This window comes from Electrona antarctica, assembly GCF_951216825.1.
Source record: "Electrona antarctica genome assembly, chromosome: 9".
Lineage (NCBI taxonomy): Eukaryota > Metazoa > Chordata > Actinopteri > Myctophiformes > Myctophidae > Electrona > Electrona antarctica.
Genome location: NC_136790.1, coordinates 22081495 through 22108878, shown reverse-complemented (window position 1 = coordinate 22108878; position 27384 = coordinate 22081495). Strand labels below are relative to the sequence as shown.

At 42.3% G+C, this 27384-nt stretch overlaps 3 protein-coding genes across 15 annotated transcripts in view; all 3 read right to left on the bottom strand.

The window, feature by feature from the left end:
• Positions 1-236: 236 nt before the first annotated feature.
• Positions 237-5449, bottom strand: sh2d5 (SH2 domain containing 5). Of its 3 annotated transcripts, none has more exons than XM_079509303.1 (10): positions 5333-5449; positions 4789-4854; positions 4606-4686; positions 4442-4516; positions 4179-4346; positions 3658-3858; positions 3248-3422; positions 2657-2762; positions 1663-1822; positions 237-745 (listed from the first exon to the last, which is right to left on the bottom strand). In XM_079509303.1, the coding sequence occupies exons 2-10, from the start codon at positions 4834-4836 to the stop codon at positions 533-535; spliced, it is 1227 nt and encodes a 408-aa protein (XP_079365429.1). In that variant the 5' UTR covers positions 4837-4854; positions 5333-5449; the 3' UTR covers positions 237-532. The 3 variants fall into 3 exon arrangements, with proteins under 3 accessions (XP_079365429.1, XP_079365428.1, XP_079365430.1); XM_079509302.1 differs by having other exon boundaries at positions 5292-5424; XM_079509304.1 differs by having other exon boundaries at positions 4179-4325; positions 5292-5424.
• A 428-nt stretch (positions 5450-5877) lies between these two features.
• hp1bp3 (heterochromatin protein 1, binding protein 3) lies at positions 5878-20325 on the bottom strand. 4 transcript variants are annotated; one of them, XM_079511213.1, is made up of 13 exons: positions 20187-20325; positions 19081-19154; positions 16620-16811; positions 15582-15677; positions 15324-15474; positions 14322-14465; positions 14102-14176; positions 13478-13629; positions 12172-12262; positions 11617-11776; positions 8739-8850; positions 7634-7789; positions 5878-7405 (listed from the first exon to the last, which is right to left on the bottom strand). In XM_079511213.1, the coding sequence occupies exons 1-13, from the start codon at positions 20199-20201 to the stop codon at positions 6841-6843; spliced, it is 1983 nt and encodes a 660-aa protein (XP_079367339.1). In that variant the 5' UTR covers positions 20202-20325; the 3' UTR covers positions 5878-6840. The 4 variants fall into 4 exon arrangements, with proteins under 4 accessions (XP_079367339.1, XP_079367338.1, XP_079367341.1 ...); XM_079511212.1 differs by having other exon boundaries at positions 16620-16809; positions 19076-19154; positions 20187-20324; XM_079511215.1 differs by lacking the exon at positions 20187-20325 and adding an exon at positions 19677-19807.
• A 2489-nt stretch (positions 20326-22814) lies between these two features.
• eif4g3a (eukaryotic translation initiation factor 4 gamma, 3a) overlaps positions 22815-27384 on the bottom strand; it is a 90503-nt gene continuing 85933 nt past the window's right edge. For all 8 annotated transcript variants that reach the window (XM_079511202.1, XM_079511203.1, XM_079511200.1 and 5 more), the window contains one exon: positions 22815-24180. In XM_079511202.1, coding sequence (XP_079367328.1) covers positions 23999-24180 — 182 coding nt within the window. In that variant the 3' untranslated portion in view covers positions 22815-23998. The remainder of the gene's footprint in view (positions 24181-27384) is intronic.

The following is a 27384-nucleotide window of genomic DNA, read 5'->3' as shown; positions in this document are numbered from 1 at the left end:
TTCACAAAGAAAGTTTGGAAAGGCAACCAAATAACGGGATTTAACCACAAACCCTAGCATCCTAATTCTGGGGGGGGGGGGGAACAGATCTAAAAATGCACCGCATTGTGATGCATAGTCATCTTGTAGATCAGCTATTTTTGGCAAAAATATTAGGTGTAATGGCTAAAAAGAGTGTACCGAGTACATAGACAACTTTAGTTTACTAAAAGGTAGGCTATAGAGGGTTTAAGTGGTTAAAAGTTAGTTCAAATATTTGTGCAATAAAATAAGTATCATTATAGTCAGTCACTTATGTTGCATTTTCCAGGGGTACACACACACACACACACACACACACACACACACACACACACACACACACACACACACACACACACACACACACACACACACACACACACACACACACACACACACACACACACACACACACACACACACACACACACACACACACACACACACACACACACACACACACACACACACACACACACACACACACACACACACACACACGTTGAGGGTTTTAAACCCATTGTTTTCTCTGGTTGGCTTTAGCGTTGCCTCTTCTCATGCTCTTGCGTAATCCTGGTGGGAGTGGCCTAGCAGAGGCAGGGCTCTCCTCCCACTCATAGCAATGGTTGACGCGGGCACCGCTCATTGGACATGCCAGCTCATCCTGAGAGTCCGTGTAGTGTTCTATTAAGGCAGCTATTGAACCGAATTCTGTCTTGAGTTTCTGGCACAGGAAAAAAAGTGAATGACAATTAGAGGCAGTGCTGTGAGGCAGTAACCTGACTCCGCCAGATGGGGCAGCAGAGAGTACACTGGGTTCCCCCCTCTTGAACCCAGTGTACTCTCTGCTGCCCCATCTGGCGGAGTCAGGTTAGTGAGGCAGTGCTGTTGTTAAAATAAGTGACTGTGTGTAAGGTTGTTGTAACTCCAAAATGACCATCTCCCTGAATGAAAATACAGTAGTATTAACAATTCACAACAGGCTGCAATATATTTTACCATTGGTACTTTTAAGTCGATGGAACTTTTGGCTTTCCGTACCTTCAACAATATCTCCTCTGGATCAATGCTTTGATTTAATGAATTTCAGAGTCGGAAAAACAGGTTGCCACAACCATTAAGGGAAGCTCAGAAGACTTGATCTTTAAATGACATGGTTGGTTGGTCTGTTACTCATAGGTCATTTAGCTAGAGTTCTGAAAAGGAGTAATCTGTGGAGTCTGCATTGTGACGGAAAGCTCCACAGTAAAATCACCCTGCTGATGTGACTGGTTCTCTAATATTTCAGTCAGTTCAGTTTACTCATATGACTGGCTAAGGCATTTAGATAAACAAATATTTAGTTGAAAGAAGAAAAAAAACATGAACAAGCAAAAGTCATTTTGAAAACATGCTTTAGCAAGGAGGGAAATAAACTCTACATTTACAGCCTGCATGTATACATACTGTTCGGTATGTCTCAATGAAACAGTATTATTTAAAGGCCTTGTGACTATCAAATATTATGAAATGCAACTTTTTGTATCATGGGGAAAACAGTCCAGTAAAGTCTGTATTAAATATTTTCCATTGAGAACAAAAGGCAACAATTTCATTTCATTACAACTCATTTACAACATTCAATCAGCTGTAAGCCGTTACCTCTAGCAGGAACTTTCCCTTGCGGGTGTTTTCAATGAGGTAGGTGACAAGGCCTGACGGGAGGCGAATGATGAGAGAGCCACAAGTCTTTTTTTTGGGATGTGGACACAGCAGATAGGATCCCAAGACATCATCCACAAGCAGGGATGAGCTGCTATCACTGTAATAGAGGACACAAGCCTTAAGACACCGACTGTCCTAAATACAAGATCAGGTTCAGTATTGCAACTGTTTTTGGTCCCAAATAGGACATTTATCCAAAGCAAAATCATGTTTACAAAGAGCTTCAAACACCATACATACGGACACACAGGTGCGTATAGAAGTGGCTAGCACCACTCAAAAACAGCATATCCCAACAATAAGTACCATAACTAATAAAATAATTAGGCAGTGATACGTTATCCACTATCCAGTATGACACATTTCGGAACCCGGTATACCCTTGTGTGTTTGAGACAACGGTATCCTTTGGTACCACTCTCTGGTCTCGAACAAATTTAACGTCTTTAAAGTGTCGATTTCAAGGCTACTCACAACTGCATTAGGGTTAGTTTAGCTTGTGGTGAGCAGTGCTACTTGGCATTGCCATTCAAATGTTTAACGCTGATCGACGACGATCACCATACATCGTTTGCTGGTGTCCGTTTAGACGAGAACGGTGTTTTCAGGAGGTGAAAACGCAACAAAGTGAAACCACCTTCCAGAGTGGAAATCTTTGAGAACGCCGTTTTATCCCTTCTCCATGTAAACAGGCAAAACGGTGAATCCGCAAAACTTATGACATCATGACTCACGTTGGCTCACAGCGCATATGTTTATTACATTGATGCAGAGTCATATATGATATAATGGAGTTCCTGAACAAGCCTCCCTCCTCGCCTACAAAGCGCTGCTCATCAGCGATGGTGAATGTAAAACCATGATGTAAATAAAAAGCCTTGAGATAGGCGGCAGCAGCATTTATGTAGCACGACACATGTGCACCACTCACGTTGCGATACCAGCCCAACACCAGACCGCCTCTGCAAGGGCTTCTTCCGTCTCGGCCAAGCTGGGAGTGTGGGCCTGCCGCACTGGTATCACCCCACCCTCCTTTCCTGTTTACACACGCGCACACAAGACATTCATGAGATACAGTAATTTCTTGGAAATTCAGATGATCATATTCCAAGAAATGCCCCAGGGGCAATATTCTGGCAAGTTTGTTTGCTTTGGATTATAGCCCATGTCATTCCACCTTCAAGTGGAGTGAGTGAATGGAATGCTGTTAAAACATAGGGATGAGATACTACACAACACAAACATTGGTGAAAACTCAAACTCAAGCTCTGACGTGTCAAAGATTTGGTGCAACAGTGAGAATATCCAAATGCAAGTTGCTTTTATTTATTTCAGACCCGTGTGAGACAAGAACCTTATTACCCAGTACCTTCACCTTGTGAAGACAATCCACTTAACATTACTATTACAAACCAACACCACAAGAGGCAGTGAGTGAGAGCCCATCACACTATCATTGAGGTTTTGCATTACCTAATCAACTCTTTCACTCTTGAAAGCGCTCTTTGAACAGTTGGCCCACCTTGTGGCGAGTTCAGTCGCTCCTGAACATTGCGCTGTTTGTGGGGGGTGAAAGTGAAAGAGCGATATGCCCCCGAGCGTATTTCTTTATTGCGGATGGCTTTCTGTCGCACTAGAGAGGGAGAGGAAGTGAAGGAGGATTCTTCTCTTCCATCTTCAGAAGACTTAGTTTTTTTCTATGGAGGAGAAGAAACATGAAATAATAAATGCTACACAATGTTGGATTTGCATTTGTCACAATTTACAAACTCACGACATGTCACAATGCATCACATTGTGAACTTGTAGATCTATTTTCACTCATTTACATACAAAGACGTATACAGAGTTTGAGTGAATAACAGCAGTAGTGGCACCCCAGATCCTCAAAGCAGACAGAGCTAGATGACAAATGGGCTTTCAGGTCCCAACCTTGGCCCCTGGTAGTAACCCTCTAAATGGGGCTCTTCTGAAGGACACCAGAGCGCTGACACTGAGAGGAAAGCCGTGGTTGAGGAGTGAGGGGGTACGACGGGGCAGGGAGCCAACAGACTCCTGCATGGCCTCTTCTGGGTGTTTCTCCAGGTAGGAGAGCTGAAAACAGCGGCAAAGCAGCAGGTTCAGGAACTGGGCCTGAAGGAGGAAGAAAAAAAACATAAGACTATTCCAAGAATTTGATTCCCAAAACACTATGAATGAATCGACTTAAATAAACATTTCACTATGTATGAGCTGATGGTAGGTGTGGCGCTCCACCTCAGCATCAAGGAGGTTAAGTGTCATGCGTCTTCTTCATAAACATTCAAATGGTGAATCCTTCATGTTGAAACAAAACTCAAGTTGAAGACTAAAACACAAACAGTGGGGGACCTAAGGCTTATACCCATGAATGATATAATTACAGCTAACCAAGGGCACAGCAGAGACAAGGGGGTGTGTTGTGGATCTCTTACTGCTCTGGCATGCCTGGCCTTGAAGAGGTGGCAGTATAGCTGGGCATCAGGGCTGCCCGGGTTGTGGGAGACAAAGGCAAACTGGGAATCACAGGGACGGGCAGTGGTCAGAGACACTCTACGCAGAGCATGGGCCATGAGAAGGGTCTGAGTGGAAACAGATGGAGGCTATGTGAAAACAGAGTCAGAGATTCAGATTGTTGTTGACTAAAGCCTATAAATAATTTAGATTTTGTTGTACACATACATAAATATATCCTTACCATCTCATCTTCATCAAACATTTTCACTCCTTTGATGGAGAATTTCAGGGATACAGGCCTCCGTCTCTTGCATGTCTGATTAAATTAAAACCAGATTTGTTACAATACAGCTTATTATGACAACTGTCATCACATAATATCCAGTAGTAGTAGGTTCATCTTACTCTGAGGGCCTTCAGTTGAGTGTGCAGGTGATCAATCTGCTCATCCAAACAGCAGTCATCCACAGGAAAGGAGCCAACATACTGTGCGACAAAGCCAGGAAACAGAAAAGATCGAACCCCATCAAAGTAAAACAATATAAAAGCTTATGATGAAATAATCGTAGCGATGAAAAAAAAACATACCTCTGCTGATCGTGTGACGGTACCATGTTCGCTGGGTGTCTCACCCATGTTGCCTATTTAGGCCGTCTGTAAGAATGTATTATTGTTAAGACTACACCTGTGCAATAAATACAGATCAAACAAAGCTGCCCCTGTGCCGTGTTTTTTTCCCCTGACGTTGGCATTAATAGTTGTACTTCTGCAGCCAATATCGCCTGCCTTCATATTATTTGCGCTCATGGATATCTGATGACTTTATTGTAAGTTACGAACGACTAGTTTCCAATGCATGTACAGGTATGCCTACAGTGCATGCGTAGAATCTCTGTCAGCAATATACCACGTAGGTTTCTCATGACATCGGCCTTGATAAATGTCCCGACTTGACTGATAAACTAAGATTAGTAAAACAGCTGCTTCGTACTGATCCAGATCAAAGGACAAAAACACACAACGTCGCCACACGCGGGTTACTTACACCAGTGAACCAGTCGTTAAGACCAACAGTTTAGATTTTTACTTACTCAAGTCTAAGAAAGAAAACTTTGTTGGAGAATCTCCTTACCACCGTCGCACGTTCCTCCGACACCACACTGACACTGATTTCTCCAAATAACTCCAAGCTGACGCGCCCAGAGAAGCGACGCCCACAGTACGACCTGTCTATAAATATGGGTATAGGGTCCAGGTGTGCTGGGGCGTGTCTTTATGTGCAAAAAGGAAAACAGAACGTGATTGAGAGTGGAGTTCCCCACACACACTAGTGTCTACTGTCGAACAAATGAAGCCAGTCTACTCTACTGTAGGATAGTTTTATCATACACTGAGTCACCCATCCCGTCTGCGCTTTCCCCCAGCTCGACATTCCTGGACATTGCGCAACTCAAGAAAGACAACAGCTCATGATTCTCATGAACATGTACCCCAATCCCACACAACTTGTCAAGTTAAAACAGCTTTTTCATCAGTGGGTCAGGTGCTATTTGACTTTTGTCTGACTCACAATAGGGTTTTATTGTGATTTATGTAAATATATAGCCAAATATGATCCTGCATCATGTTCTTGCATGATCACACAAAACTAGTCAAAACACAATAAAAACAAGTAACTTGAGTACAAATGGTCATTTAATTAACGACTTCAAAAAATCGGAACACAAAAGAGTACAATGCATGCAGGGTATGAATTATCCTTTCAAACAATATTTCTCATTCACAATACAGAGCATTCTTACAGCTACTTCTGTAATTGCCTGTTTACACAAGTCCAGATAGACATTTCCCTGAATGCAACCTAACTGTATGGTTTTGAACATTGAACTGCACTGTATGTGCACTCATTCTTGATCCCACTAGGTTTCCAAACTGTCAACTACAGGTCCAAGATTCCATGTGATATTGTGTTTGAAATTCCAAAGATTCCACACTTTATCCGATGGCGACATATGGCCAAATAAAACTGTATTGTTCACTCCAAAATGCAGGAATAGGGACTCAATGTTTTCAAGGCAATATCATATTTTACAGTATGCTGTTCTCTTTTTTTGTATCTTTTTTTTTTGGGACAGTAGCCGATTATAAATTTAAAGTTATATTTGTTTAAAAGGAGTGTTTATGACTTCTTACTGAATTTGACATTAGGAATGTGTTGCCTCCATCTAAAACAGCAGATTAAAAAATATATAATAAAAAAAAGTTGCAACAAAACTGGCTCTAGTTAGATTATGCTGCTATGCTTTACCAAGAAGAAAGAAAGAAAATAAAGAGTTGTAATAAAATAAACACATTTCTTAATCCAGGCAATTTTTGAAAAAACATTTTCTTCTTAACCACATTAACCGAGCGTTTTCTACACAAATTTGTTTTTTTTTAGAGTTAAAATGAATTACAGATATTTGCAATGTACAGTAAACTGAATTCATAGGAAACACATCTATCCTACAAAACAGGGGAAAATAAAAAATAAAATACTAGTACGGACCCTCTAAAAAAAAAAGGGTGAAAACGGATACAAAAGAAAGCACTGACAAACAAGAGGCAGAACGCCGTTTCATCCTGGGACAGTTCATGGTCTCACTTTTTCCCCCTTCCGGACTTGCGGACAGACTTGGTCTTTGCCGCCCCTCTTTTGGCTGCGGGTTTCTTGACTTCTTCCTCTTCTTCCTTCTCCTCCTCCTCCGCCTCTTCTTCCTCCTCCTCCTCCTCCAATTCTGGCTCCGTTACTGGAGCAGCGCGTTTCCGGCCTCCCCTGCGGGGCAGCGTTTTGACAACGGGTGTTTTGGGTTTTTTAGCAGGTGCTGCCTTTTTGACGGGTGTCGCCTTCTTGACGGGTGTCGCCTTCTTGACGGGTGTCGCCTTTTTAGCGGGTGGTGTAGACACCTCCTTGGAAGCGGCGGCTTTCTTAGCAGGCACGGCAGATTTCTTTACCGGTGACGCAGCAGCTTTCTTTGCTGGGGATGCGGTGGGTTTCTTTGCCACAGCAGCTTTCTTTGCTGGGGATGCCGTGGGTTTCTTCTTGGATACCGCTGCGGTTTTCTTGGCTGCTGCCTTGGGTTTCTTGTTAGGAGTTCTGCCGCTTCGGGAATTCTTGGCTGGTGGAGGTTTGCGTACCTTGGGTGGACCCCTTTTCACCGCTCTCCTGGGAATCAGATTTAAATGGCAAATGGTCACTACATTTATAATGTTTGCACTACAGCTGCCCTGCCCTTTTAAACAGTGCCCTGAAGAATGGTTATTGGTAACAGGTGCTAGGGATCTATCCCAGTATGTATAAGATAAACAAGACAGAGCAGTAGGTACATGCTAGATAATAAAGTGTATTTATGAGAATATCCAGTGCAGATTCAACTGGTACTCTAGAACTCACCGCTTTGCGGGAGGTTCATCATCTGTATCGTCGCCGTCCTCGTACAGCTCCTCCTCTTCACTCTCTTCCTCATCAGAAGAATCAACGGCTCGCCTCCGCGTGACCTCTCTTTTCTTCGGTGGTCCTACGTCCATGTCAGGGAACAAGATGGTTGGGCTATGGGAAAATAACAGTAAGGTACATTAGCAGTCCATCAGGCGCCAACATAAATGCTTTTGTGGTGGAGGGGAAAGGAACTGGTTGGAACATGTTCCTTCCACGCGCTACGTCCAACCAGGGAAACTCCGCCCTGTCAGGTGTAAAGGAGCAACTTGGACACTCATGCATGAAGGAAGCATGAGTTCAAGTCCGTTGCTCTCCCCAGGTTGGCGGAGGGTGTGTAGAGCCCAGGATCACATTAGATAATTGACACAGGGGTGAAAAATGGGTTACAATACAAAATCATGGGATAAAAAATATGCTTTTGTGGTCATTTTGTTTGGAAAGGTTTCTCAAAATGGTGGCAGGCAACCCGTTTGTCTTTTGGCTAAACAACCTGCACATTTTGGTGTACTGCCCAGATGACACATTTGTTTAAGTGCTGTTATCATTGTGCTACAATTAATGCCAGATCATGCATAGATGGTAGGACCCCCAAAAATATATGTAAGAAGAAGCAGAAGCAAAGATTTGAGATAAAAACATTCGCTCTGAAAGTATATATACATTTTTTAAATATATATATATATATATATATATATATATACACACACACACACACACACACACACACATATACACGCACACAAAGATTTGCGCCACATTGTCACAAAATAGCAGACCTACAAGCTCGTAGCGTGGCACTCAGTGCCGCGCTATGAGCTTGTAGATCTGCTATTTTTCAATAGCTAAAGTACAACATAAAGAAAGGGTATTCTTAAATGTTGAAATATTTTGTGCATTATATGAGGGATAACTGATGACAAGCCATGCGACTATTGAAAAATTATCCCAGAAGCCAAGGCCAATTACCTGTGATTTGCCTCTGTACTGACCACAAAGGTTTAGGGTTAAGTAAAATGTAATGATCTGGACAGCTAGATACAACTAGTTAATTTAAGCCTACCTGGGGTAGAAGGGAAATGAGAGTTGGTAGGTTCCACTGAACCCTTTCCCTGTGATCTGCTCCATCCAGCCCTTCACTTTACACTTGGTCAAGGTCTTCCTCAGAGTTCCGACTGAAAAGGAAAAAAACAAACAAAAAAGATTTGTAGCAAATAACAAGGGTTTGTAAATCTGGGAGGTTACAACTGGAACGTTTCCTTTAAAAAAAAATCTACAGGAACCCCAATCTACACTGTAAATGGAACCAAATGGACCCATAGGTAGTCTCTGCTCCGGACGTTGAGAACCAGTGCCATATAACATTATACTATTTGTATCAATCCACAAGGTTGGTGTCGACCAATGAAACCTCAGCAGAGGAGCACCTGGTTGAGGTCAACCTCAGAAGATCAGTGTGGTTTAATTATTATTTTAATATTTTAATAAATTGTTGACGTGGCTTCCATACTCACTTTCTATTGTTATGTTTACATTCTCCAGGCATTTATATTCTGGTCTTGCCCCGGAAGGAATAGGGTTTGGGATCCTCTTGGATTTTAACAATTCCGTTTCCTTAACTTTAATGATTCCTAGGGGGTTCCAAATGGTCCCTTACGTCTGTAACTCTGAGTTATAATCAGTGTTGTAACTAACGCCCTTACATCACGTTACGTTACCTAACGGCGCTACTTTTTGCAGTAACTTGTAACGGAGGCTTTACATTTCCCTATTCCATAACGGCCTTATAGTTATTGTCCGAGCGTTACCCGCGTTATAGCGTTATTATGTCAGCGTATGATCCAAGTGAAAAGTGTCCCCATACAGCGCCGTGAGTCTGTCATACAGGCTCTGTGCTGACTGCTGCTGAGAGAGCGCGCCGCTCTCTGTGTTGTACTGTGGGGTGTTGACAGTTTCGTTTGTGCTCTCATACTAGCCTCTGAGCCCACATGGCTACGCACCCTAACAGAACAAAGCATGTCGCAGAAGAGGTCATTGATTGGCTAACGTAGGGACAGATTTCAGGGTAAGCCAATCAGAGACAGTCAGACAGAGTAGGGCGGGTCTTTCGTATGGCTGTGGTAAACAGATCTAAACTCAGACACACAAACCCTCGTAACGCATAAACAGAAAACGCCGGTTGAACGAACATTATCGCCACACGCTACAATGGCAAATACGGATGACAGCGAGATCGGATGCTTTGTGGGTTGGAAATACAAGCATTATTTGAGTACTTGCGGGTCAAGGAAATGTTTTAACATGCCATGGAGTGTCCCCGCTGTGTGATTCGATTCCCCGTACTGCCTTTATTATTACTGCTGCGTCCCTCCTGCGCAGGAATACGAGACTGCTCGCACAGTGCCTGACGTTAGTAGCCTGGCTAATAAGCCAGACTAATATCACACAACACTGTCGCGGTATATCAGTCTGGGCTGGCTCCACTTGGATTTCATTTCCCGGGGAACATTTTCTCTTTGACGCAATTGGTCAGAGCTACTGTCAGTCAAAAGTCTCAAGCATTGAACGTCACTGTACCAAAGCCCGCCTATATTGCATACCGTGTCCCGATTGGTCCGACCTGTTCTCTGCTGTAGGAAAGAGGCGTGCTACTGAGCCTCGCCAGACCGTAATCCGCTGGTAGGCAACTTTTTTTTGCCAACGGCTGATTCGGTCTGGTTTATTAACCAGGCTATGACGTTAGCCGTGCGTTAGCCTTGCACACCGTTGCATGCAACCGGGGACCCGTGGCCACCTCCCCGGGCACAGTGATAGCCAGGGCTGCCCTCTCCCCCCCAGAAAAGCATTGAGGTGAAAATGCTAATTATGTGGCGGACAGAAAGCATTTGTCCACAATGCAAATCTAAGAAAGCATCTTAAATCAGTCCATGAGCTAGGCTGCCTCACATCACCAAAACAGACAAAGATCGATTTTAAATCGCCACAGAGGCATGTCACCAAGAGTCAACTTGACAAAATGATTGCCACTTGCCAGGTATGTTGTTGAGGAAATGCTTCCCCTCAACGGTGGAGTCACCGGTCAGCAAAATACTAGTGAAAGCAGGGCCAATGTGCAGAAATACATTTTCCAAATACCTGAACAGTGAATATTCTAAAATGGAAGATGAGCTCAAAAATACATTTGACGAATTAGAATATCTCTCTACCACTGCAAATAGGCCTATATGGACTCATTTTTTATTTGATTATTATTATTTGTTTTGAAGGCAAGTTGAGGCTACAATGCCTGTCAAAATTTCTGAACATGTTTTATTGTTCCACTACATTTCATAATGTTAGGAGGGAGTTGTCTTTTCTCTTACTGTGCGGCAGAACAAAAAAACCTTCTTTTAAATCGTTTTTTATATTATTATTTTTTAAAGTAAAGTAAAGTAACTTTTCAAGTTACTTTCATAAAGTAAAGTAAAGTAAAGTAACTTATCTAAAAAAAGTTACTTTTTTAGATAAGTAACTATAACTATAACTCTTTACTTTTTAAAAGTAACTTGAACAACACTGGTTATAATGGTCCTTGAAATCAAAGGTTTGAGTACCATCGTTATTGTAATAGAGGGTATGCGCGTGACATCATCATCAAACCCGGAAGTTAGGCAGGAATGCCTACAGAGTGGCAAAAAACTACTTTCTGGCCCTGACAGCCCATACATCCAAACAGAAAAGTCCTATCCGATTGCATTAAACAATGTTAAACTCACTTTGCCTATAGATGTGCCATTCACTTTAAGCATGCGCATACCCTCTATTGTACAGCAGATGTGAAGTTCACATATAGGCTCTGACAGTTCTATAAAGCGGTTCCAAATGTGATGGAACAGATTCCGGTTTCTCAATGTTGGATCCGGTTACGGATCCCCACCCTAGGAGGATGAATGGGGTCTTACCCAAGCGGGAGCCGTTGGCATCCTTGTTGCTGTCAATGAGGAATCTTTTGAGAATGGTGGTGCTGCAGGTTTTGGGTTCATTCATAGCGGTGATGGCTGCTGTGATGGCATCCTCTAAGCCTTTACCTTTCAGCAGTACCTTGTCACCAGAACGCTTCAGCTACAGAGATAAAGAACGCAAACTTCATCATGGTATGCAGAAACATTTCACACATCTATAATTGTTCAGCTGCAGGTTGGCTGTGTAAGCCATGCATTATACATGTTGTTTGGCTGTTGATAATGTTGAAAACCCAAAAAAGAAAAAACGTACTGTAAGGCCCAACACGACTCAAACCATTAGAAGTTGAAATTGTTCCATGTGGTTATGTGACCAGTGCAGCCCTAAGCTTAATCTTCACGGTTTGAGTTGGCTTGGATACAAAAAAGAAAATACTATAACTAGATTGTAAATGAAGAATTGGTTGCCAACTTGCCATACATGTGTCCATAATGCCACCCAGATAGTGGATACCTAATTTAGTACAATAATTCTGTTACAGGAGGGTACTTTACCTGGAAGGTACCAGTGGCTCCTTTCCCTGTGAGGCGCTCCAACTGGCCTTTCTCCACAGCCCTCGCCAAGGCAGACTTGAGCAGATCTGGTCTGAGGATAAACCAGAGACGGGGTTAACAACCTTGGCTAATAAATAACTGCACTCTCTTCAACCCAACTTCCTCCAAGAGAACAAGAATTTATGACGTGGCACTGTAGGGGCTGAGCCATCTAGAAGAGGGTCTGTGACTCTGAAACTGGTCTGATCAGTGCCAAACTTTTGCACCCTGCAAGTAGGCCATGGAAGGAGGTGGCCCACCAGATTTTTTCACATATTGTGACATTTATTGTACATTTATAGTGGAAGTCAGCAGTTTGGATTAGGCTGAAACATTGCTCAAATATGGGCAATAACTGAGTACTGATATAGACATACAGGGGTTGACACTATTAGGACAAGTGGTGCTTGCTTTCAGGTTGGCCGATGGGCAAGTGTGTTTGAGTGGGGAAGCAACAGTCTTTAGTTTGCTATAAACACAACACAATATTATAGTGGTATTAACACTTGAACATGCATGCATGCTAGCGCGCACACACACACACACACACACACACACACACACACACACACACGCACGCACACACGGAGCCGGAGAAAACAGCTCTCATCTACAAGCTCACAGTGTTGAAGACATTGACATGCAATGGTCCCACACAGCGGACTCCTGCTGCTGGCTCTGCACTATGCTGTCAGTGCTTCAATCTAGTGCAGGAATGGACAGCAAACATGTTAATTCCTCTTTAAATGGATAGAACGCTCCCGTTATACAGTCAATACCGCCTTTTACCATCAGGGCGACTACGGTACAAAGTGACTGGTAGCCTATTCTATGTATTGTAATGTAATGTATTGTGTGACAACATGGATATTTCTGTGCTGTGATTCTTTGCGTCCTCTGTCCTGATGGCTGCTTGGTGCAGAATGAATAACAAATAAAGCATCTATCTATCCGTTTAGATTTCTTGAAGTAATTATTTTTGCAATAATTCAATTGCCAAGCCAATGTTTGGGACATATTACCTTTTGGGTTGACTATGCTGCCTGTATTAAATCGGCATGATTCCTGACTTAGCAGTCCTTGAGCGGCCTCTATAGGCCATTTTGGGGTTTATCATCGTTTTCACAATGCGGTTCAGAATAGTTACACAATAAATAGTAAATAAATACTTCTATAACTACATGAGCGGTGATCGTGTCGGACAATCTAAGCTTGGGTAAGCTTGTAGGTATTTATAGGTCGCCTCTGCACCAGTGTAGCCACATACTTATTGTCGATGTTGAGATGAGGGAAATGCTGCTCCACATATTTCTTTATTAAGATGTAGGAGGCCTCTTTGGGCTCGCAGAGCCTGGTGATCATCAGGGGAAGAGCGTCTCCCAAGGCGTCACTCTTCACGCTGGACGTTACCACACCTTTCTGCAACACAAGACAGGGAACATGTCATTTAAACTGTTCCAGTCTAGGGAATGCAGTAATTATGTTTAACAGCCTCAAAAACTGCAAAACATAATGACTGCATTGAATAAGTTCTCAAAATGTTTAATTTCAAAGGACCCCCATTGCTCTAAGAGTGTGCAAATGGAACGGGTCCATTTGTAGTTACAGGTAAATGCTTCAAGGAACCCCCACTTTTGGGAACCACTGGACACACATTTCTTTAATTGAAAGTGGCTCCATTTCCCCCTCAGAGAAATGGCTACCATTTCAAGCTGTTCAACGCAATTGAACGCACTTTATTGACCCAAACGTTAATCAGCTCTTGTCTTCAGCGCAGCCTACTGATCATTCCCACCAAGTTCCATTCAAGCTATTTGATTTTGACAGACAGAAAACATTAGTACCATCAATATACAGTAATAAAATCATACTCAATATTTAAGTAATGTACCTTATTAGTTGTAGTTGTTTTGTCAGGTAGCTTCTTCCCAATGACAAAACTGCCTGAAAGGCCTTTTCCCTTGAGCTGTGACAAATGAGCAGAGGGTAAGCAGACTTGTGATAAATGACAAACAAAGTGACATGCTTTGCTTACAGGTTATAAATTCATTGTTCCTCCATAATGAAGTGATCCCAAGAATAATTTTGTGTATATTGTCCTGTCCATTTACCTGTTTAATGGTGCCTTGCTCCAAGTGTTTTTTCAGGGATTTCTTGAGGAGGAATTTTTTCTTGTCCAACTCCAGACCTGGGTAGTTCTTCACAATGTACTTCATGAGAGACTGCATAGAAATCCCGGACCTTTCTTCAGAGGACTGTGTAAAAACAGACATTGGTTAAGTCTCTCTACCTGGAAGCAGTGATTTAAGCAATATTACACGAGAGGGTGTGGTTTAACGTGATTATTGCCACGGCAGTGATGCGGTAAGGAACGAGACGAAGTAGAGTTCCGCAAGCATCACTGAAGTGGCAATAATCACGTTAAACCACACCCTCAAGTGTAATATTGCAATTATACAACAGTTACCCTTAAAACTAAGAAAATCGCTGAAAAATGACAGATGTAGTCACTACGACCACAAATGTCCCAAGAAACTAGCTAGCCTAGCCACCGAGTTTTCTAGCACTCTGGGAAAACAGAGCAGCTGAATTCTTTGTTTTGATTAGGTGGTGAATGGTGCTGGTTTGATCCAGAGTAATGTAGTAAGAGAGTGGTGACACGCTTTGATCTCGCCGCAAAGCGGGTGCCTATGAGCAATAGTTCCAAACATTGCTCCTATGGCTGGAACTATTCCATTGAGATAGAATGAGCACTTCCGCATTCCATTGTTACAATGAGAGTCAACGGGAGTGTCATTACTCTCTTTTATACTACTCTGGTTTGATCCACGGCTAGAAGCCGTTTCAACCAATCAGATTGCTTCCTCGAAACGACCTGTTGTATAATTGGATATATTGACTAACCTTTAGGCTTTCATTGTGAATTTCATATTGTCCATTGTAGGTTACGTCTAGACTGTTGGTATTATTAGCATTGACTATATTCACACACAAGACGGCCATGTTGCTCTTATCCGGGAGTATCAAGTACGAGCTAAATTGTGCAAATATGGTGAATGGGACTGTAAACAGGCCAGGACAAATGCAGTAATCCACTGCATGTTTATGCATACCTTAACAGCCTCAATGAGGATGGTATCCACTTTAGGCTGGGAACCAGCGAAATTTGAAACTGGGAACTTTTTGCTCGCAGTAATTGAGGCCCATGCAGGAATGGTCTTCTTCTTCTTGAGTTTGGCTTTCCGCAGCTTTCCGTCCTTCAACCTGTCACCATAATGAAGCAAGTGGGAGAAGTAAATAACGGGGGTTGCTCAGTTTGAAGCGATATTTCACTGTGATTATCACACCTTTTATCTACGTCATGTCCTCACCTTATCAGGAGGACATAGCAGTGTGTTGTACACTGGCCAGCTTCGCAGTCCTTGCATTTTTCAATAGGTCCCTTTGTCACCGCAGGCAAAGCCAAACTGAAATTTCAAAACATCTGTCTTTACGCAACCATAGCAGTTTGGTCTCAGACTCATTCCCACCCCTAAGCTACGGATTGTTTTGATAGGCTGTGCGGCTGTTATCAGTGCTTGGCGGCTTGCTCATATTTAGTCTCATCAAGTCAGATTTGAATAAATCAAGCTCTGTATTATGGTTTTGGAGGAGAAGAGAAAAACAAAATTATTGGAGGATCGCCAATGTCATTTCCACCATTAATACATTATGAAACATACAAAACAATTTCAAGTGACTTCTTTAATGCAGTAAACTAGAGGAATACAAATATATTTAGCCATTATAAAGTATTGTTTTTTGTATGTTTTCTGTGACCACATTTTGACTATGATGGAATGCTTTGGTGGAACCAAAGGTGTAAACACCACCAGTCCTAACAATTTGGAGCTTGTATAAAGATACTTATCCTTAAGCATCTTTTGAACAGAACGTGTACATGAAAATGAATACATGAAATGTAATAACATGATGCTTATTTCCACATGTGAATATGGAATATTGTGATTTAAAATGTAAATCAATCTGATTTTAAATTGTATGCTAGATGGTACTATATTGGACACAGCCAGTATTAAAAGTATAATTTCCAGGCCAAGCAATGTCTGCCAGTGAGTTGTCCTTCTCCAAATCTTGTGGACAGAGATGGGTACATTTACTTGATAAATGGAGAAGACAAAATAGGATATACTGTATGCGTGTGACAGCTCTGTGGGAACTGCAGCACAGGCCTTTTTGGTCTTACCTCAAACCTCCCCCCTCCCAAGTATGAAACCAAAATGGTCACCACGTGAATAAATTGTTATATCCACTGGAGGCAAGGATAAAACAGATAAAAGTGCTTTCCCAAGTGAAATATCGCAATTTTCATTGGTAGAGGACAGGTTATGTGGCTTCATCAAACTCACTCTTCCCCCTCAGCGTCATCTCCTTTCTTCCCTGCAGCTGCTTCATCAGCTTCCTCTCCGTTCTCTTTTGGTTCTGGGTCACTGGCCTCCTCCTCGGCATCTCCTGTGTCCTCCTTGGCTGCTGGAGATGAGGGAGCAGCGTCCTCCTCCTCCTCCTCATCCTCAGCTGCATCAGATACTGCATCAGGCTCTGTGTATTAAGTGTATTAGGAGAGGAGCGCAATATAATTTTGTGGTTTATGGCAAATTCTGCTAAAGTTTCACTTTTATTTTCAATTGTGTATCTTGTGTGGGTCCCTCTAAAAAGGTAAAAACATGCCATTATGATTAGTTACCATTAAACAGCGAGCAATATGGGGACATGTTAAAACACATTGACTGGCATGTATTCATTTGTTAATTATTCCGCCACTGCCAGTATTTTCATGAATATATGTAAACAAAGGCTGTGTGGAGGATTTCGCGAACGTATTTTCTTTCACCCGGAAAATACATTTTGTAACTGTGGTCAATGGTTATCTTTTTTAGTTTCGGGCCGTTGAAAAAAAGCTTGTTTTGAACAAAACGCAATCTGGGAAAATAATCAAAGACAAATGCATTTTTCAAAATCTGATAGCGTGGAGGCTGACGGCAAGCGAAAATTTCACTTCCGGTTAATTTCCTGTTTTTATCTCAGAACCAGTCATGTTGGCGGAGAGCGTGATCTATCATAAACCACTGGAAAGACCATAGGACGTCTATAGCCGTTTTGGCAATGAAGCGTTGGATTTGATAGGACGTCCATAGACGTCCTTGGCCGTCAATGTGTTTAATGTTATGCTTTTCCAAACATCCCGTGCCGATGTCTGGACTAATAATCCTCAACAGTGGCCATCAATTGTACGTTCTCTTGAACGTACAATTGATGGCCACTGTTGAGGATTATTTATTTATATTTAAGGGTTAATTTAGCAGGTGACCACTTGCGAGAAATTCATTGCCCGCCTTCAACTTGGCGTCCCCATTTGGAAACTCGAAAAACTAATATTTTGGTGTCCCGTCTAAATTTTTCATAATATGGTGGTTGTTGCAGTTCATTTTGATTTTCAACATACTTAATAGTTTTGCACTAGGACAGAATGTCCTAAATGTAATACTTGTATACAAAAAAAACCCACGGCCATCACGTCCAGAGTTCGGGCCGATATGTGGCCCTCACATCGCCGATCCAATCAACATGTCCGAGTCATTGTGTCGGGGGATTTGTCAGAGTACTAGTGGTAGCAGCCTGTCCCTTTTGTGCCCATATATGGAGATCAAAAGGGTATCGCGTTCATCATTATGCCAGTCATAGTGACGAGGCTGTGGTCCACCCACCCTCCCATTAGCCCATTTTTTATTGCGAACATAGGTCGCATTTACTATGAAAACCTGAATCTCTCGTCTGTCCATCACCCACACCTCCATATATGGTCACGCCTTGTGACATCTTATGAGCACGTACAGGACACAGTTGTGAACATCAATCAATTGATACGCCTCATAAAGGCGATGTCGGCACAGCGTGATTTCTTTCTACGTCTGATTTTAGACAGAGACCCGCCCTTGGTTACGCCCTGATTGGCCGCGAACCCTCTTATTGGCTAGCTATGCTGCTGCTGTCAGAAGTAGAGTACCGGTAGTTTACACAGAACGAAGGAAGCATAATAATAAATAATATTATTAAAACGCCAACATTTATCTGTTGCCGCATGACATAATCATGACATGATTCATGACGGTGAACTTATGTTATGAGTCTTTATGACAAAGTCAATAACAGTATCCATAAGAAAGCACGCTAGAGATGTCAACATAAACATGAAACATTATTGTACTGTAAAAAGGGCTTTTTTATACTATTCCCTTCAGCTTTATCCTTTGTAGTATTACACCAGGGCTCCACCGGGCGCGTCAGCGTCGCGTCACCGTCAGGGAATGTTCCCTTTTTAATCAATGAAGGGTGGCTCCACTGCCCGCGTTGCGTTGACGGAGACGCGACGCGTGCATTAAAATTGAACCGGTGCGTTTTTTGACGCACGCGACGGAGACGCAACACGTCCGGTGGAGCCCTGGCGTTAGACCGAATACGGACACACGAATTACAGCGTCAAAAGGCTATCTAGGCGCCAAATGAGTTAAGAGTGTCTGCTAAATGGCTTTATCATGCTTCAAGCGCCCCCTGCTGGCAAATCTACAGCTGTCCAAAGTACAATTTGGAACACCCTAGTACAAATACAAAATGGCTGACACCCCAAGTGAAGTGCACTAGAGGAGTCAGCAATTTGGAACACTTGCATACAGAACTATTGAGTATTTTTGGCTAAAAAAAATGTAGGTGATGTGAATGTAAGTGTACTTTATATCAGAGGAGGGGTAAAGTGGATCCATTCATTGTGTCGAGGGGTTAACGTGGATGCACAAACACTGAAGCTCACCTTCTTCTGCTGCAGTAGAGGGGGCCGACTCCTTGGGTGGAGTTCCTGCTGCACGACGGATAGGCATCACACTAGTGACCTAAACGGATGTGTGGACATGCCTTAACGTTAGGGTTTGCTGTTTGTTCGCTCGGCGTCCAAAGGACATGCTACTATAAGATGTGGCCTGACAACACCTCCCAGCCTGAGGGATACGGGCATCTTTCGCAAGCCCGAGCCAAATATCGTGTTATTCATCATGGGCATGGAGGCGGCCTCTTTGCATTTCCACCAAAATGGGTGCAAGAAAATGTCCCCGTGCCACCCGAATAAACGTGTGGTAGTGTAGCCGTGCAGGCCACTGTTAAAATGCAACGCGGGCTCATACGTAATAGAAAATAAGTGTTATTTATATTTAGGAATAAATGCAAGTCTCCACGAATTACATTTTCGCCATTTTGTAATGTTAGATCAGTTCATACATACAGTAATGGCGTCGCGCGCGGAGCTCATCAAATTCATTGTTGCATTGATTTAAAGAAAAAATACACTTTGCAGACGATTATTTTTCCATTAAGCGAATGCAAAAAAATACAAGTTTATAAAGTTATGCACAACTTACCTTCGCAATGTCGAGGATAACTATTAGATATAATTCTGCAGGGTCCTTTATTTAGAATTGTCTATTTACGTGCCCCTCCCCCTGTGTTGAATGTGCACGTAGCGGCGTGGCGGCGTCGTCCAATGGAGAGTTCAGATTAATCTATGCTTCCTCCCGCGACGGTGTCGCTCGGGGAAAATGGCAGACCTACAAGCTCACAAAGCGTCACGTCCGCCAACTTTTGTAGGCTTGTAGATCTGCTATTGACGGCGCGACCATCCCATAGACCGGAGGGACGATCGCGCCGCCATTGGCAAGTGGTCGTTGAGACCAATATGATGAACATTGACCGCAGTTGAGCGCGATATCAAACTTTTCAGAGACTATTTACACCATAATAACCCTATATTATAGACAAACGCTACACGTACAGTGACGGAGATTGTTTAGGCGATCGTTATAACTGAGAAACATGTATTCTACAGCCATTTATTTGGCAACTATCCAAGTTTAAAGTCTGCCATTACATACCTGTTCGGAGCTCATGGTGGAGTTGTGACTGTAGACGAGTCTACGACTAGTAGAGAGAAAGTCTTTGTTGTGCGGGCCCTAGAGGATGATTCATCACACTGCAAGCACTTTTGAATTTCAAACAAAACGTGTAAACCAATGAGATGATCTGCATTCAAGCCTCGTCATCATGAAACCCAAACTCCGGCAGCCTACAATTTAATTTGATTAAACTAACAAAGGTCTGGTAGGCAGCCAGTTGTACCCGTTTCCAACATTACCATAAAGTGGTGGTAGGCTCAATTTGCAAACCTTTTCAGCAATGTGACAAGATCACACCTACAATGGTTACCTTTGAGGCTTGAGCAACTTATCTCTCCAGGGCGTTGCATTGCATTTAGTGTGAAAAAACCCATATTTATATTACTAAGGGAAAAACAAGTGATTTAAAATTAACATCTAAAAATAAAAGACAACATTTTTTTAAACGTAGAAAAAAATGTAGGGTAGATGTGTCTTCCTTTGATCTCTATTAAAATTGTCTTTATTGACTATATTCAGACCGTGGTCATCTTGCCAGCAAGGTGCTATTAGGTGCAACGTATCATGTATCCAATGTTCTAATTCTATTAAACAACGTCATTGGTCAAACACAACAACATTGCAGCTGAACTGAAAGCGTGAATTATCCTCTTTCAATCTGTACATTTTTCATTTCATAAAAATCCACCGTAGACATATTACGAGCTACTTCCTGTCAAGAAATTCTGTGCGTGATATTTTCTTTTTAAATTTACAGTTTGGGAGCGCTCGTTGGCTATCACTCAACAGTCCTGCATACCACCCGTTTTGAATTTGCACATAATGCAGGAGGCAGCAGGAGGTTGCTTTACTGAAAACGAGTGCTTCCAAACTCCAATACAAAAATCACCTGCAAGGAATTTCTTGGAAGGAAGTAGCACATAATAAGTCTACAGTGGATTTTTATGAAACAAACACTTTGCAGATAGAGAACACAATTCAAGCTTTTCGCACAGCTGCAATGTTGGTGAGTTTGACGTTGTTTAATGCAATCAGATAGGACTTTTCTGTTTGGATGAATGGGCTGTCAATGGGAAGTTGCACCTAGTTAGCAGCTGGCAAGATGGCCACGGTCTGAATATCGTCAATTGGTCACATAATACATTCTAATAGGCCTACATTTTCAGCACTACCATGAATAAAGCCGTACATGTTAAATTAACGCTGCCTTGTGCAATATGGGACCTCTCCTAACAAACCAGGGGAATAATAATTACTATTTATAAAACAAGGTTACAAAGTGCTTCACATAAAGTTTCATTTCTTCACTTATAGCCTAAAATGGAAGAAAAATAAAAATCAGCAACAGAATAATAATAAAAAAATATATAAAGTGCAGAGAACTAAAATATTTATAGAATCAATAAGCAATGTTAAGGAAAAAGATGGAAAGGTTTTTCGATAAAATAAACCACTGATTTAGCTGGTCTGAGACCCTCAGGCATTCCAGAGACAAAGAGCACTGATGGTATGGTCATTGAGGAACAGGCACAGGCTCATGAACCATTTAGGCCCGACGTTGAAATAAATAAAAAGTATTCTGAAAGAACATATATTCAAAGATTTGTGCCACATTTTCACGATTTTTCAAAAATAGCAGACTTACAAGCTCATAGCGCTCCACTCGGTGGCGCGCTATGAGCTTGTAGATCTGCTATTTTTCAATAGCTAAAGTATAACATAATGCTTAGTTAAAACACCAAAACGGGTTCCCGTCCCGAATTGGTTAACGGGTTAATAACATAAAATGTAATTAGGGGCCAGGCCATAAGAGCCTTCAGTAAAATTGTAAAAATTAAAATTGAAAAAATAATCCATAAACAGGGAGGTAGGGATGTGAATTGGAAGTAAAGTAGTAAACAAATTCTCCCAGTTTGTTAAAAAGCCTAGTCAACAGCAGTGGGTCAAAGTGTTGGCAGTGACACTTTCAAAATGATTTCAGTGTCACCTGTGACCAAGGCAAGGTTGCCTCATTTGCACAACAACCAGAATGGCTTTGTGGAAAATAACACTACCCCACATACCATCTCCTACTTTGACAACAGGCAAAAATATGCACACACCAAGCAGACTGCCCTCACAATGCTCAATACCATGGTTTTCACCAGCAGCTTGGTGTTTGTTGGTGGAGCTTGAAGTCAGGCTGGATTTGAACGCTTTAAAAAGGAGAGGTTAACTACATTGGAAGGCTGTCAAGGTGCAGATACAGGCCGGTAGTGTTTTGTCTCAATTCTATTTTCAGGCCATGTGATTCCTAGGTTAGGGTTAAAACGATTATCATCACAGTAATTCCATCAGTCACCGTGTTCCCAGTAAAATATTTGGTTCGTGGTGGAGGGGATTCCACCACCGATGGGGATTCATTACCATGTTACTATAAATTGCTATATTCAAGAATACATCATGTATGATACAATTATGATTCAATATTACCTGCCATTTTGACAGGCCAGTCACAGAATTCAGTGGTTCTCAACCTTTTCAGGGACCCCCCTGCAGGTCCTGACCCACAGATCGAAAACAACTGCATTAGGTCACCAATTATTGTGAGACAGCACAAGTCAGTAGCAAAGTTTGTATTTTTGTTGCCAAACAGAAACACTCTGCATCATTACCCCCAATTTTAACAGTGGCGAACTGTAGCAGATCTTCATTCCACTTTTAATGTAGCCTATATATTTTGTGGACCCTCTTCTACCAGAAAAGGAAACCTTTTAACCCAATGTATTTGATCTATATGAAGTCTCCATGAGGGAATCCCTAAACCCATGAGTTAAAAACTACATGAAATATGTCATGTGATCAACCATCATGTCCTTGAAATAATCATGGAGATTTTTTTTAAATACCTTTTTTGTCTTTAATGTATTTACAAGCATTTAATCTGCTCTGTAGGGTTGAAGTATTACAAGCACTTCCACGTTTAGCAACTCATTTTGCTTTTTAAACTTGCATTTTGCTCATCTCGATTGAACGTTAGCTATTTTTGTTCATTGGTGTTCATCTGAGAGTTCTTGGTGTGGATCATTTGCATTGCTAGTCGAATGCATCCGTCTAACCTCTTGAGAGGCTGTATGTACATATAACATGGAGCAAGCCAAAGCAGAGCGAACACTTTGGTGATAACCTGTAACTTCAAACGTCATACAAGGACAACGTTTATAAAGTTCCTGTGCGCCCAGTCTCTGCTTCCCCTTCATCCCAAAATAGCTTTTTTTTTTTCCTTACCCTGTTTTCAACCAAACATTTTGGAATTCAGGGTGGCTATTTTATTTCACAATTATTTTGTTATTATAATTAATAATATTGTTATTTCTATTGTTGTCAACGTTCTTCTCATTGTGAGCATCTGCAAATGTTAAATAAACTTCCATATTTGCAGTCCTTTAAAAAAATAATAAATTAAAGAGTCCGGAACCTATGTATCTTTAAAGTCTCTTCTTAAAAAGTAACAAAAGAAAAAGTAAGTTAAAATTTAAAACAAAAATATTTTCTATGTATAATACAGGTATATCTTTTTTTGTTTAGTGCTTCCGCCATTGGAATCCAAACTCAAAATGGCGGCGTGTTTTCAGAACCGTACCGCAGAAAAAAAAAAGATTTCCAGCCGTAAACGTGTCGTCCTGCCCCGCTCGCGCACATTTTGAAAGTTTGTTTGTTCTGCTGCGATGATGCAGTTCTTTCATGTAGCAACAGCTGGCCTTGTGTCCCGGAATTGGGGGTGTGGGGCACCGTCGCCACAATCTCCCTCGTCAATTATCCTCCGATTCCTCCTCAGCCTCCCTCAGCCAGGTGAAGAACGCTGTGACAGACTTGAGAGCCACACCCTTGCCCTGCTGCTCGGCAGGATCTTTGCTCGTCTCCCACTTGTAGAACGCGTCCTCCGAGATGACATCCTCGTCATACAGACAGTCAAAGAACATCCGAAGGAGGTCTGGGCAGAAAAAGAAAGAGGTAGAATGCATGTGAAAAGAGGCTTTGCATGTAGCGTTTAATGGCATCATTTCATAACATACAACATAACATGTCTACCCCGAAGCCACATGTTAATGGGAGTTGAAATGTGTGTACACAGTTTGTTCCATTCAAGTAATTTGATAATTTAAATTGACCAACATTGGTTAAATTATTAGGAACATCTGAATTCAGTTAATGCTATTTGTTTTCCTATGACCTCGATGTGATCCAATTGCAGTACAATCCAAGGAAAACATGACATGCAGTGCGTACTATTGACTGTGGAGGGCAGCAATACACCTAAAATTTCTGCTATTATACACTGGCTGCAACTGTATAATAAATGTTGCTTGTTTGTTTCCCTTCATATTGTTCACTGTCTGTCACTATGCTGAAATGTTTGAGGAGACAAACCCATTTTACTTTTTATGTACCTGTAGCCCTGCCGTAACAATAAATAAAGATTCTAAAGAGAGATGTAATTTCAATGTCACAGTAACCATAATCCATTGTACGCACACACAATCCTCCCCCTCAACAAAAGCCTGTTTAAATATCAAAGGACCTATGGCAAGCAATGCATATAACACACTGAAAACTCTTGACTTGACACCAAATTTAAGCAGACTTCAAAATGTAATTTATTTTCCATTTTAATTCTGACAAATAGTTTGACTCTTTACTTTTAAAACGTTTCAGCCATGACAATGTGACACAGGCATAGGTATGGTACAACATCAAGCCTAGACCGCAGTAGTAGGGATGCATGATATTGAAATTAAACTAGAAAATACTGTTTGTATTGACCCACATGGTGTCACAGCCACCCTCCCTCTGTCTTCCTATTGGTTGACCTACATGACACCCAGGGAATAAATTACGATAATAGTGGACTCGCTACTCAAGCCCACAATAATAACTCGGGCAAGATTGCAGCACAATCACTGCACTATTGACATTAATGTAAAAGGTTAAACATGAATACTGTACTATAATATTACAATCCTGGTCTCTAAACTGCCTCCCCCTGGCCAGCCGGGGCGCCTGATGGAGGGGAAAGGAACTGGTTGGAATAACGTGTTCCTTCCACGCACTACGTCCAACCAGGGAAACTCCCCCCTGTCAGGTGTAAAGGAGCAACTTGGACACTCAGTCATGAAGGAAGCATGAGTTCAAGTCCGTTGCTCTGCTCTCCCCATGTCCCCCATATATGGGGACTAGGTTGGCGGAGGGTGTGTAGAGCCCAGGATCACATTAAATAATTGACACAGGGGTGAAAAATCGTGGGATAAAAAAAAATAATAAATATCTTATCTTCATATAATTGGGCATCATTAATGCTCATAAGATTTTCATTTTCTGTCTACTCATTCTGTGTCAGAGGAGGGCTGTGGACAGTTCAGAGACCTGCGTACCAGCGACATCATCGGTAGGCAGGTTTGGACATTTCAACTTGTTTTTCCTATGCCCAGCTTTCCGGGTTTGTGTGAACACAAACATTGGCTTGTGATTGGCTGGTCACCCCATAGCGATGATTTGATTGGCCGATTGGCCTACCGAACATCCCCTTCTGTGGCGCACACGGAACTGCTTCGCATCTAGTCATGTGTCGCGAGCATCGGTGTCACATTACCAGTAAATGGTGACGGCCCCCTCGCCACATTCCCTACTTGCAGGACTCTGGGGGACGAGGATTTACTATTCTTTGCATATCAGGTTGCAACTCGAACAGGGCTGAGTCGGCTCTAGTGAACTTCGCAACGTTCAACACGGCAGTGTCTCTTGTGGCTCAAGTTCGCTAGAGATGGCGCCCCTCAGTCGTGATCTAAAACTATACTTTATCGGCCAAAAAAAGTAGTCTGCCGTTGTTGAAAAAATAGTGGCCGAAGTGGGATTTGAACCCGGGATGTGTGGATTTCAGAGTCTAGTGACTACCGAGTTGGCTGCAAGATTGGGGTTTTCTAATAATTCTTACTAAGTAGTAAGTAGGAGGGGGCATTTCAGAGACAGGCAGGGGCGGGTCTTTACGCAACCCTATCGGTGCTGCGAATGACGGTGTAGTTTTATTAGCTTGAAATCCCTTTGAAATCCCCATCATCCCATTCATACACCGATGGCGGAGGAAACCATCCAAGGCACCAACCTGCACATCGGGATCAATTAGGGGTTCAGAGTCTTTCTCAAGGACACTTCGACACCAACTCTGGGGGAGCAGAGGATTTAACTGGGAATCTCATGGTTCCCATCCGGCTGCTCTACCCATGAGCTACTCCCGCCCCATGTCACGACGACAACATATCCTTTCAAATTAATTGTCAAATAAACAAAAATGTAATTTCTCTAGGTCGTCCTCAGACGAGCCCTGTATCTTCGCTTCCAGTCATCCCGGTTCTCCATACATCTGGCCAGTTTGTTGGTGCTTTGCGCTTCTGCATCTTTCTTGAGTACATCCACAGCTTCCTTTAGTAACTTCCATTGAAAAATTGTTGTAACGACTGCTGAACACACTGTCTGCTGTGTAGAGCCTGTCTGTCTGGGGTTGCTATGGTGCCCACTAGTGTTGCAAATTGTGGCTATGCTCAGTCAAGCCAGTGAATCCAGAGAGAGCCAAGCAGCAATGAATGAATGAGCACCAGGCGTTATAGTGGAGGAGGTAATTAAGCAATATTAGGGTGTACTTTACCGTCATTAATGGCACGCCTGCGTTGCTGCAAGAACGAGCCAATAGGCGAGTTCCGTATGTTTGGACAATATACGGTGACATCACGTATGTTATATAGATAGGCAACCACACTTCTTTCTAGTTTAGTCTCTCAATCTCTTTCTGTGTCTTTTCTGGGCTCTCAGGTCTGAGTCTTCTTTAGCCTGAACAGACTTTAGTATCTATAATTAGGGTGATACTAAAGTCTGGACAAAAGTAATAACATTTTCTCTACACAATTTCTCAACACTTTGAGGTTCGTTTCTCTTGTCTGCAACGTATAAAGCCAACAGCAATGAAAAGATGAAGAAACTACAAAAAGTGCCCCTCTGGGCACAGGTCTCCACCAGGGCAGGTCAGGTTGTAGTGGCACTATAATAAGCCAATGTGAAAAGGGTGCCATTTCTTCTTACGCCTTGGATGGCAATTGGATGATTTGAGGCATTTTGTTCCAAAAATGTGTTTTGCAAAAATCCACCT

Bases quoted from the DNA above. Each gene is read 5' to 3' on its own strand.
- sh2d5 (XM_079509303.1), bottom strand. From the start codon at position 4,836: ATGGGTGAGACACCCAGCGAACATGGTACCGTCACACGATCAGCAGAG. The intron at 4,517-4,605 runs GTAAGATGAACC...TAATTTAATCAG, and splicing joins CTCAACTGAAGGCCCTCAGA to ACATGCAAGAGACGGAGGCC. The intron at 746-1,662 runs GTAACGGCTTAC...TTCCTGTGCCAG, and splicing joins AGGGAAAGTTCCTGCTAGAG to AAACTCAAGACAGAATTCGG.
- hp1bp3 (XM_079511212.1), bottom strand. The intron at 14,466-15,323 runs GTATGCATAAAC...GTTTTTACACAG, and splicing joins TCCTCATTGAGGCTGTTAAG to TCCTCTGAAGAAAGGTCCGG. The intron at 14,177-14,321 runs GTAAATGGACAG...CATTTGTCACAG, and splicing joins AGCAAGGCACCATTAAACAG to CTCAAGGGAAAAGGCCTTTC.